The following is a 12,568-nucleotide window of genomic DNA, read 5'->3' on the forward strand; positions in this document are numbered from 1 at the left end:
TCTCTCTCTCTCTCAAAATAAACATTAAAATATTTTTTAATAAAATAAAAATAAACAGAATATATAGCAAAATATTTGCAGTAATGAGATTTCAGGCATTTTTTTTTTAACTTTTTGCTAATCTGTTTTTTCTGATTTTTTAGCATAGTAGCAGAGCTTAGAATATTAATCCCTACCACCTTGCGTGGTGTCTGGCATACAGAGCTCTGCTGTGTTCCCAGTATTAGCCTTTTCTTAAGGATTATTTAATGATTTTCAGAAGAAGAATGTTGGATTATTTAGTACATTTAATAGGCCCCGACTGGAAGATTAGTGGAATGGTTTCAAGTATCATCTGTAGAGTCACATTGGGTAACAGGCACCATCCTGGTGAACTTTACAGAATTTGGCTACTTTATGGAGCATAATTTAGTAGCTGGTGTGTGCTGTGTTCTTTGTGAATAGAAGATAACTATGGACAGCATCTCAAAATGGGTTTTCTTAGCTCAGACGACTGTGCTGTTGAGAAATACCCCTCACTGTAATTGATAATGATGTTGGAATTTAAATTGAGTGAGATCTCATGTGATTTTAGCCCATTGTGTCATATGTGATTTGCCAAAGAGCCTTTTTGATACAACGAGACAGCAGATGCAAACAGCAACGATCGGTCGTTTTTTGAGTGGACTAAAGCGTGTGTGTGCTTAAATTGTCCTTGCATATTTTTGTATGTATCTTTCTAGTCTCCTGGGTTGCATAGTGGTGCAAGGCTGCTCTTCACCTATGAATATGAATTCTGCCTTTTAGTCCTGCCTCCCCATTCTGTTTCCTTTTTCTCCTAAAGGGTGTTAACATTTTTTTTATGGTTTATGGGAGAATGCTGGAAACCAACTTGGTATTGTGCTTTGTCCTTCCTTTGCTTTATCCATCCTTTGTCTTATAAGCAGTTCTGTGTGTGAATGTAGATGTATTCACATGTAGCATTCTATATACCCTCTTTTCCATCTTAATTTGTTTCACCTGGCAGCATATCTTAGTGATAAAGCCATAGTAACTATAGAGACTTTTCTCTTTCCTCTTTACAGCTGCATATTTTATTGTGTGGATGTTTCTTAATTTGTTCAACCAATTCTTTATTAATGGACAATTGGACTGATCCCAGCCTTCTGCTATTACAAAGAGTCCTATAGTGAATAGCCTTGTGCATACATTACTTCCTATTTTTCTGGGGTGGATTTCTAAGAGTGAAATTGCTAGGTCAGAGGATAAATGAATATGCAATTTGAGTAGATGTTGCCAAATTTCCCTGCGTAGGAACTGTACCACATAGGAGCGTTTCTCCATAGCCTCATTATCAGACTATGTTGTCAAGTTTGTGGGTTTTTATAAATTCAGGTGGGGGCTTTTTTGGCTTATTTTCCCTTGCTGTGAAAAAGGTTCTGCATTTTTTCATAGGGTTAAGAACCAGTTGTGTTTCTGTTTCTGTGACCGGTCTGTAGGGTTGTTGGTCCTTTCTCGTTGTGACCAACAAGACTGGAAGATAATCCCTAGTGACTCCCTGCCACCTTCTGCTCTCACTTTGTGTGATTCTCTCCCCATGTGTGGGAGTGCTTTTAACCAACAAAACACGGCAAAGATGATAGAGTGTCGGTTTCTTGATTCGCTTAGGTTATGTAGCAAGGATAATGGGATGTCACTCCGGTGACTATATCATATAAGACTGTGTTAAGCAGACCGGAGGAGATCCCTCATTGCCGGCTCGATGAAGTCACTGTGTGGTGATGACCACGTGGCAGGGAGCTGCCGATAACCGCTAGGGTCTGAGGGGGTCTCCAGTCCACTGGGCCCGTTGTCGTAGAGCCATAGGAAATGAATTCTACCAACAACTTGCTGAGTTTGGGAGCGGTTCTTCCGGAATTAGGCCTCCAGGTGAGAATGGAGCTTGGCTGACGATTAGCGTGAAGTCTTGCTGGACCCTGAGCAGAGGATCCATCTAATTAAGCTGTGCTCAGACTCTTGATGCTTAGAAATTGTGAGGTAATAAGTATGTGTTGTTTTGCTGTAATTTGTTACATGGCAGTAGATATCAACATTTTATTTTAATGTTTATTTTTGAGAGAGACAGGAGGGTCAGAAAGACGCCAGGGGAGTGCGCCAGGGGAGTGCGCCAGGGGAGGGTCAGAGAGACGGGGAGACACGGAATCCGAAGCAGGCTCCAGGCTCTGAGCTGTCAGCACGGAGCCCGATGCGGGGCTCGGTCCCGTGAATCGCGAGATCGTGATCTGAGCCAGAGTTGAACGCTTCACCGACTGAGCCACCCAGGCGCCCCTACAGCAGTAGGTATCTAATACCAAGGTAATACCTTTTTGTCTGTGTTACAAGTTGCAAGTATTTTTTCCCTTTTTCTCATTTGCCTTTTTATTTTTCTTTCGGTGTCTTTTGCCACCCCCAATTTTTTTGTTCTTCTATAATCCAGTTTATGTATCTTTTCCAGTATTGTTTCTGAATTTTCAGTTGTAGCTAGAAAAGTTGTGACCCCTTGCAGATAATAGAGGAATTTACCTTTGTTTTCGTCTATTACTTGTATGGTTTCATCTTCTGTATTTATTTTTTTTAAGTTTTTTAATTTTAATTCCAGTATCGTTAACATATAGTCATATTAGTTTCAGATGTACATTATAGTGATTCACCAATTTATCACATTACTCAGTGCTCATCATGATAAGTGTACTCTTTAATGACCATCGCCTGTTTCACCCATCCCCCCTGTTCCCTGCCTCCCTTCTGGTAACCACCAGTGTGTTCTCTGTAAAGAGGCTGTTCCTTGGTTTCTTTCTTTTTTCCCCCTTTGCATGTTTGTTTTTGTTTCTTAAATTCCATATGTGAGTGACATCACATGGTATTTGTCTTTCTCTGACTTATTTCACTAGCTCTCTAGCTCCATCCATGTTGTTGCAAATGGCAAGATTTCATTCTTTTTTTATGGCTGAATAATACTCCATTGTATACATATACACCACGTTTTCTTTATCCATTCATGTATCAGTGGACACTTGGGCTGCTTCCATAGTTTGGCTATTGTGAATAGTGCTGAGTATACATAGGAGTGCATGTATCCCTTTGAATTTGTACTTTCGTATTTTGGGGGGTAAATACCCAGTAATGGCATTACTGGATGGTAGAGTAGTTCTATTTTTCATGTTTTGAGGAACCTCCATACTGTTTTCCCCAGTGTCTATACCAGTTTGCATTCCCGTCGATAGTGCACGAGGGTTCCTTTTTTCCCCCACATCCTCACCAATACTTGTTATTTGTATTTTTTTAGCCATCCTGACAGGTGTGAGGTAAGATTTCATTGTGATTTTAATTTGCATTTCCCTGATGATGAGTGACATTGAGCATCTTTTCATGGGTCTGTTGGCCATCTGGATGTCTTTGGAGAAAGGTCTATTCATGTCTTCTGCCCATTTTTTAATTGGATTATTTGTGGGGTTTTTTAGATGTTGAGGTTTATCAATTCTTTATATATTTTGGGTACTAATCCTTATCAGATATGTCATTTGCAAATAGCTTCATTCAGTAGGTCTTTTAGTTTTGTTGATCGTTTCCTTTGCTGTGCAGAAGCTTTTTGTTTTGATGTGGTCCCAGTAGTTTGATTTTTCATCTACTATATTTAAATATCGAGTTCACATCAGATGTGTCTAGGTGTGAGGAGTGGGCCCTAGTGTATCCTTCACCATATGGCTAAGCAGTTGTCCCAAAACCAGTTTGCAAAAAGTCACTCGTTTCCTCACTGGTGTGTTATCTGTAATCATTTATACTAAATTTCTAAGTGTAATTGGGTCTGTTTCTCAAAATTTCTCATCCTGCCCCATTGGTTTTTCGTCTGTGCATGTGTCATGCTGTGCCATTTAGGTAAAAAGCTCTGGAGTTTGTTTACTACTCAGTAGGGCTCACCCCTGCTTATACTTGGTTTTCAGGATTTGCCTGGCTATTGCCTGCTTTTTCATTCTTTCCCAAATACACTTTATAATCAACTTGTTTAGCTCTAGGAAAAAAAAAAAATCTGTTACTATTTTTAAAGTTTTTTTTTAAAGAGAGAGAGAAAGAGGGAGACAGAATCCCAAGCAGGATCTGTGCTGTCAGGGCAGAGTCTGACGTGGGGCTCGATCCCACAACCCTGAGATCATGACCTGAGCTGAAGTCAACAGTCGGACGTTCCATCCACTGAGCCACCCAGGCGCTTTTGTTAGTATTTTAAATATGCTTATGTAATATATGTAAGTTAACTTAGGGAGAGCTTTTATGACGTGGGGTTTCTCTGTCCAAGAGTAAGGTACATCTTTCCATGTGATCACGTCATCTTTTGGGGCTCTCAGGAGTGTCTTATGGTTTTATTTGTACATGTTTAAGATATTTCTTGTTAAGTTTGTGCTTAGTGTTCTTAAGAATTTTTATATTTTTCAAAGATTTGTCGTTGTAAATGAGACGTGTGTTTGGGAGAGGTTCGATTTTTGTCAGATTTTGAGATCAGTGTCCTACTCATTTTATAAAACAGATTTGGAAGATTTCTTTTAATTATTTCTGCAGTGGCTTAAGTAGCATTAGGGTCATTAGATCTTTAAAGGACTGGTAGAATTCCCCTGTGAAACTCTGTGCCTGGTGGTTTATGTTGTCTTGAGGAACTTTCTTCTGAGAGAGAGAGTGCGTGCAAGCAGGGGAGGGGGCAGAGGGAAAGAAGAGAGAATCCCAAGCATGGAGCCTGATGTGGGGCTTGATCTCATAACCGAGATTGTGGACTGTGAGATCGTGACCTGACCTGAAATCGAGAGTTGGACACTCAACTGACTGAGCCACCCAGGTGTCCCTGTTTTGAGGAACTCTTATGAGGTTATTTCTTCTGTGATGATTGGTCTGTTTACATTTCTGTTGGGACTGGGGTCAGTTTGAGTAAGTCATATTTTCCTTAAATGTTACTCTTCTAGGCTTTCAAATTGATATGCATAGAATCATATGAAACCGTCTTGATTTATAAAATAAACTTTTGCAGTGATTTCAAATTTATAATGAAGAAATCTTGGACTGAGAAAGGAAGACTTGGGACTTTTGCTGGCATACTGAATATTTTGCTTAATAATGACTACATCTAATGAAACTATTTTAACTGGTTAGCTGTTTTCTCCTCCTTCTCCTCCTCCTCTTGACAAATGTTTATTCCCCAGGATGTGCTTATCTCATATATACTCTTCTCTAAGATTTTTTTTTACATGTTTATTTATTTATTTATTGTTTTTGAGAGATCGAGAGAGAATATCCCAAGCAGGCTCCACACTGTCAGTGCAGGGCCCAACGCGGGGCTCGAACCCATGAACTGTGAGATCATGACCCGAGCCAAAATCAAGAGTTGGGACGCTTAAATGAGTGGGCCATCCAAGTGCCCCAAGTACGATTTTACATAGCACAGAATCAAGGTCCTGTAACCTCTTCTGGAAGAGAGATGCACTCTGCATAATTTTTAATTACACAAACCAGTATTTGTTAATTTTTAATACTAGACACTGGGCCAGACAGAATGGGTTTGAAGAGACAGAAATGATCCCTGTCCCCTGAGGGGGTTGCTCACGGCGAGTATAGTAGCACTTAGGCTCTAGGCACGTTGCTTATTGCCACAGCTCCAGCTCATGTATTTGGAGAGGATTCTTCTGTCGTTAACCGTACCTCCCCCAAATGCGAGTGTTGGCCTTGCGTTTTCCGGGCACCACACTCAGTCTTTCCGTGTTCCTCTCTGTAGTAGTGTGATGCCAGCGGTCATTCAGCCACACCAGAACCTCAGATCCATCGGCCCCAGGTGGTCGGTCATTCCCATTGGCACGTTGCATGTCCCTGTCCCCAGTCTGCTTCTGTACCTCCCTGGTGAAACCCTGACTCTGCTCACAAGGCACCTGTCTCAGCTTCTACCAGGCCATGACTGCCTGGTCTCACTGGAAATTCATGTGCACAGCTGGTTAGCCTTTTGTTCATTTAACTGTTGGAAATGTATTATGTTGACATCTAACTGCTGAAGTTTTGGCTTTGTTAACTGTCCAAGTTTATGATCGAAAGAATTTGTTCACTAGCTGTTTTCTATTAACTACCTTTAAATGTTTGCTTTGGTCCTCCTTTTAAAGGCTTTCAGCCTCAGATATTGAAGCCACGGGTGATTGCCGATAGAAGGAAGAACAGATAGCACACTTTGTTGTGTAGATGCTGGATTCATTATATGTTAGCGTGGATTAGATTAAAATTTCAGCTTTTGGGTGTCGTTTGGATGTTTTAACTTCTTAAGCAGTTAAGAACTGGTCATCTTATTAAATAACAGGTATCTGACTGCCTTGTACTTTCTTCATATACTTTTTTAGAGTTTTATTTATTTTGAGAGAGAGAAAGCAGGGGAGGGGCAGAGAGAGAGGGAGAGAGAATCCCAAGCAGGGCTCAAAGTCATGAATGGTGAGATCATGACCTGAGCTGAAATCAAGAGTTGGACACTTAACTGACTGAGCCATCCAGGCGCCCCATACTTTCTTCATATTTGAGTGCTAACTTCTTGACCTGTCTAAAAACTGAGAGTGTCTCTGTTGCTTCTGAAAGACTGTTATGGTCAATTATATAAAATAAATGACCAGGGAGCCTGGGTGGCTCAGTTGGCTAAGCGTCTGACTTCAGTTAAGGTCATGATCTCGGGGTTTATGGGTTCGAGCCCCACGTCGGGCTCTGTGCTGACAGCTTGGGGCCTGGAGCCTGCTTCGGACATGTGTCTCCCTCTCTCTTTGCCCCTCCCTTGCTCGCACTCTGTCTCACAAACATTAATAAACATTAAAAAAAATTTTTTTTAATAAAAAAATAAATGACCTGATTTTATAAGTTTCTCTCATTTTTATAGGTTCCTTAATTTAGTGTAAGAATTGACCAAGGAAAAAATTGCTCTCTAAAGAATTACCATAATATAGCTTGAGGAAAATAATATCTACCTGATCAAACTGTTGAGAGTTAATACATTCTACAGTTCAGGAAGCAAGACCTCAATGTTTGAGCTGTTGTGTTGAGGGTTGGGAGGGGTATTCTGGGAATTATTTTGAACGGAGTTGGCCAAATCCTATGGGTGAGGTCTTGAGGAGAAAACTTTTTCATTTTGCCCACAGGTCGCGGCAGCCAGGAGGGGACTTAAGATCATGCAGTAGACAAAGTGGAAAGTAGTCTCCTGTTTATATCACAAGGACCTTTATTTAACTTGTGAAATTGGACACTGAGAGCCTGTTGTTTTTCTTTCTTTACCTCTTCTAATAGTAACTATGCCTGTTCTGCGTAGTTTCATACTGCTGAAATAAGGCAGTCTTGATCTCTGTGCGTAGTTTTAAGGTATTGCTTCGCTCAAACGTGATAGCAATACATTTGTTTATAAATTCCCAGGATTTTGCAAACATATCGATAACTGTATTACAGTAATTGATGCATTAAACTGTATGAATACTTATTAAATGTTTGCTGCATGCCAGGTGTTGTTGTAAGCTCGGGATACTGCAGGAAATGAACAGATAAAAGCTTTGGCCCTACTGAAGCTTACCTTCTAGCAGCGGGCATGGACAGTAAATAATACGTAATTATGTAGTGTGTAAGAAGGCAGAAGTTGCAAGGAGTAGGGAAGATCAGAAGTGCTAGTATTTGGCGATTGAGTTGCAGTTTTAAATATGGTAAAATCTAGAGACTTACTGAGAAGGTGATATTTGAGCAAAGATTCAACAGAGGTGAAGTCTGTTGAGGATGAAAATTATTCTTTTGAAAAAAATTTTTAACGTTGGTTTATTTTTGAGAGAGAGGGAGAGTGCGAGCGGGGCAGGGGCAGAGACAGAGGGAGACAGAGGACCCAAAGCGCGCTCTGCACTGACAGCAGAGAGCCCAACATGGGGCTCGAACCCACGCACCGCAAGATCACGACCTGAGCCGAAGTCAGACACTCAGCTGACTGAATCACTCAGGCGCCCAGGGATGACCAGCATTCTAGACAGAGGGAAGGACCAATGCATAATCTGTCAGCGGGAGTATGATTGACACGTTTGGTGACCCGTAAGGAGACCTGTGCCTAGAATGAAATGAACGAGGAGGGAAGTAAGGAGAGGTATGGTCAGAGAGGTGATTGCAGAGGAGGTAGGGACTTGTGGGTCATTGTAAGGAACATGTGGTCACGCATACCGTTCGTATTACATATTAGACCTAATGAGGAGGAGGAAAAAGTTAACATTGTTGAATTTGTGCTCTATTCCTTCATTCTGTAGTATCATTCAGCGGCTGCTACGTGCCATTCCTTGTGCTAAGTGAAGGAAATACAGTGAACAAATGAAAAGCTACAGCCGCTGGTTCTCTCCATCCACTGCACCGTTTTGTGTGTTAATCACTGTACCTGATACTTTACATATCTTATGTAATTCTAAGTATTTTATTTTATTCTAAGAATCAGGTAAGGTAGATTGTAGTGTTAACTTGAATACGGTTGATGAAAAGAAGGCTAAGAAAATTTGGTGATTTGTTCAAGTTGCGTAGCCAGTATGGGACAGAATGGGACCAGAACTTAATCTTGTCCTGTCATTACACCATCAGTTCCCACATCTGGCTGTGCATCAGAGTTCACCAGGAAGCTTATTATCAAAGCTATAGATTAAAGCCTCTGCTTTCAGTAGTAAGTTGAACTGGAACTGTGGAATCTAGTATAGCATTAGGGCAGGTTCAATCTTTGATTGGGAAGAGAACTGTTTTCTTCGGGCTGCTTATTTTGAGTAACGGATTTTAAGAGCCTTAGGTTAAAAGAGTCCTATAATTTTACGGTGCAAAGGGGCTTTAGATAGACTGTCATGATACATGAGGTACTTGCATTTTCCTCATGAAAAGCCAGAACCTGAAAAAAAATTACCACACTGAAAGCAATGCAGAGCAAAGGTAAAATATCCTTTAACATGGGCAAATAAACAAGTAGCTGTTTTACTGCTATTGGTTTCCGAGCACTGACACATTGGCCTGTGGTTTTAATTGTCGAATCCTTCTAGTTTTCGTTCAGCGCCATCCATGTATCTTCTTACATTTGAGTCTTTGCTAACGGTATGCACAGGGGTCCTAAGTAAATAGTTGAGAAGCTCTACTTGGTTATTTAGCAGACAGTGGCTGTGAACTTGGTAGATGATTCACAAATGTCCCGCAGGGTCTAACATAGCCGTTCTTCTCTTTCAGGAGATTGAAGATGACTCTTCAGCGATGTTAGGTCTATAATGGGAAGTGTCACGACTCGATATTTCTGTTACGGATGCCTTTTCACATCTGCGACCTGGACGGTTTTGCTTTTTATTTATTTCAACTTCAGTGAAGTGACTCAGCCACTTAAGAATGTGCCCATCAAGGGGTCCGGGCCCCATGGCCCCTTTCCCAAAAAATTCTATCCCCGTTTCACTCGAGGCCCAAGTCGAGTGTTAGAGTCACAGTTCAAAGTAAACAGAATTGATGACATGATAGATAATCACGTTGAAGATCCAGAAAAAGGCAACACGAAATTCTCTTCTGAACTGGGTGAGTGTGTTCGACCTCTGGTAGTGTGTCAGAGTGTTTAATCATTGGAGCTTTAAGCTCGGTTCTGCGAGTCATGTGTTGCAGAGGGGATTAGAAATGGGTCATTTTCACCCACCAATTTATTTTGTTAATGAACTCGCTGAGGTTCTAGGATTTTGCAGACTCAGTGGGGAGTTATATTCTAATTTACTGTTTCTGACTTCAATATTTTATGAGGACTTGGGAGAAAGTAATAAGGTCCGGAGTAGAAAACAAAGAAAAGAAAGAAAGAAAAATTAAGTGACTGGAAAGAAAATGGAACCTATGGGGGAGGATTTTAATTGTTAGCATTATTTAATAAGGGAAAGAAATGGTTGAAAGGTAACTTGACTATATATAACATATTTTGAAAGGCAGAGTTAATTAAAACAGAACATAAACCACTGGGTTTAGAGGTAAGCTGAGATTACTTATATCTAATAAGATTTCTACTTATAAGAATTGTTAAGATGCTGGAGTATATTAAATATAGGAGTTTATAAAATCTTAGTATAAAAGGGAAACTTTTTTCTTCAGAAGTTATATTCTGTTCAATTTGGAAGTGAGAATCTACTGTATATGTCTTTTGCACACTGTAATTCTAGAGTCCTGGTTTTAGCAGTTTTATTTTAAGGGATAAATGAGCCATTTTGGTTACCGTTAAAACTTAACAAAGAAAGAACTTTAATCTTGTCCTTAGAAATCTCAAATAATAAGTAATGTTAGGAGTAAAAGAGATTTTGAGAGATTGAAAGATCCACAATTAATAAAGGAAAGGTTAAAATAGATTCTTTTTTCATTTGATCATAGTTTCAAAGAAATAAAATCTGTTTCTAGGACTTAATGATTTTCTAATACATGCAGTTGAAAATACTTAAAATGACAGGGGGAAATGGAAACTAATACCTCAATTTTCATAAAATAGACTTTCAGACCGCTGTATAGACCTTTTAAAAGCATTGACAGGAAAGTTTCTAGCTTCTTTATGTATTTACTGTCATTTTGGTAAAACTTTGCAGGCATGATTTTTGATGAACGTGATCAGGAGTTGAGAGACTTGGGCTATCAGAAACACGCCTTCAACATGCTCATCAGTAACCGCTTGGGCTACCGCAGAGATGTGCCCGACACCAGGAACGCCGCGTACGTTTCTCGTTTCTCGTTTCTCGCTAGTGTGTGCGCCTGCGTTTTAATGACGTGGTGCTGTTAGTGGCAGCGTCGTAAGTCACGGGGACGGTGTTGATACTTTGCAGTTAGACTTCGGTATTCAGGACACTAGACCACTTAAGACGGATTTCCCCTCCGCCTGCCTTGAAGCCCCGTGAGCTGAGATTGTACTGACAGCCTTCCACGGCTTGCTGCTCCCTTGAAATTTAAAATCATAGGGAAAAGCAGGGAGGTACTAACCGCATATAATTAGATAACCTTCTGAGCATAAGTTTGTTTTCGATGCTTATTTATTGGATTTGTGGGAAAGGGATCAAAAATCAGTGAAGAATTTTATTCATCATCTCACTTTTCTGTCTTCATTATCTTTGTTGCTTCAAAGGCTTTTCGTTCATGTGGTTGGCCAGCCCATCCATAGACCTTTTTGAACACCTTTGTTTTCTAGACACTGTATTAGGTTTGGAAATAAGCAGAGTAAGGTACAGTCCCTGGATCACAGGGCTTAGGATCTAGCAGGGGAGTTAGATAAGGAATTGAGTAATTGCGGTGGTAAATGAGGGCTGTGGTAGGAATTGGTGAAGTGGGGACCCCCAAACCAGAGTGGTCAGGGAAGGCCTCACTGAGATGAGCAGTGTACAAGGGACACCTCCCGTGCCTGGGGACACCTCCCGTGCCTGGGGACACCTCCCGTGCCTGGGGACACCTCCCGTGCCTGGTGGACACCTCCCGTGCGTGGGGGAAACCTCGCGTGAGTGGGGACACCTCCCGGGCCTGGGAGACACCTCCGGTGCCTGCGAGACACCTCCCGTGCGTGGGGGACACCTCCCGTGCGTGGGGACACCTCCCCTGCATGGCAGACAGATGGAGTTGGTACACTGCTTGGAAAGGCACTGACAGCAGTCACTGTGGCTGTAGCAGAAGAACACCAGGAGGCCGGGGGTAGCCAGGGCCCAGATGCGAGAAGGCTCGTATGCCGCACGAAAGAACAGGGAATTCTAGATTTTATTCTGGAAGCTGGTGGTTTTTTATGATTGTTGCTTAAAGCCACCCAACCCTTTTTATCACATAGTTGCTCGATAGAAGCTTTTCTGTTATCCTGATTTATGTCCTAGTTTACTCAAGTGTTTTTCTAAAGTTGGGCAAAAAATAGTTTTCAGATACAAAGTTTTATATTATTTTCTTTTGAATGTTTATCGTGGAGAAGCTGATCATTAGCTTATGAGTGCTACGTTAAAAACCTATAGTGATTTCATACAAATAACACATTTTTATGTAAACTCTGTACCAAAAAAGAAAAAAAAAATCATTTTTTAAATATTGACCTAAAAATAAGCGGAGTAGCAGGTATTGGAGGGAGGAATTATTGAAATGTAAAACTCTTGAGTAAGACACGTGATGTGTTCTTCAGTGCTTTTTAAAAAACTGTCGTTACAATGTAGGAAAGAGGCTGAACAGGGGCAGTTAGTGTTGAGTGAATAATGACCTAAAACATTTGAACCTTCTAAGATGTCGCCTTTTCTCATACATGCCTTTACAGATGTAAAGACAAGTCTTACCCCGCGGACCTGCCAGTCGCCAGTGTCGTTATCTGTTTCTACAATGAAGCCTTGTCTGCCTTGCTTCGTACGGTGCACAGCGTTCTAGACCGCACGCCAGCCCAGCTCCTTCATGAAATCATCCTTGTGGACGATGACAGTGACTTTGGTAAGGGCTGTTGCAGTTGATGCCATGGGATCTGGGCTGTTGATCGTGGCCGTGTGAGCACCAGCGTGAGCATCAGTGGAGCTGAGTGTCGGGATAGGTGGTGGACAGGACC

At 41.2% G+C, this 12,568-nt stretch overlaps 1 protein-coding gene across 5 annotated transcripts in view; it reads left to right on the forward strand.

The window, feature by feature from the left end:
• Positions 1–12,568, forward strand: part of GALNT11 (polypeptide N-acetylgalactosaminyltransferase 11) — a 42,846-nt gene that overhangs the window by 11,043 nt on the left and 19,235 nt on the right. For 4 of the 5 annotated variants that reach the window (XM_060633451.3, XM_060633452.3, XM_060633453.3 and 1 more), the window contains exons 2-4: positions 9,235–9,567; positions 10,605–10,728; positions 12,290–12,456. In XM_060633451.3, the coding sequence (XP_060489434.2) occupies positions 9,273–9,567; positions 10,605–10,728; positions 12,290–12,456 (586 nt within the window). In that variant the 5' untranslated portion in view covers positions 9,235–9,272. Of the gene's footprint in view, positions 1–2,183; positions 2,335–9,234; positions 9,568–10,604; positions 10,729–12,289; positions 12,457–12,568 lie in introns of those variants that run through there. The other variant, XM_081795107.1, reaches the window with a different exon arrangement.

This window comes from Panthera onca, chromosome A2 (genome assembly GCF_046562875.1).
Source record: "Panthera onca isolate mPanOnc1 chromosome A2, mPanOnc1 haplotype 2, whole genome shotgun sequence".
Classification (NCBI taxonomy): Eukaryota; Metazoa; Chordata; class Mammalia; order Carnivora; family Felidae; genus Panthera; species Panthera onca.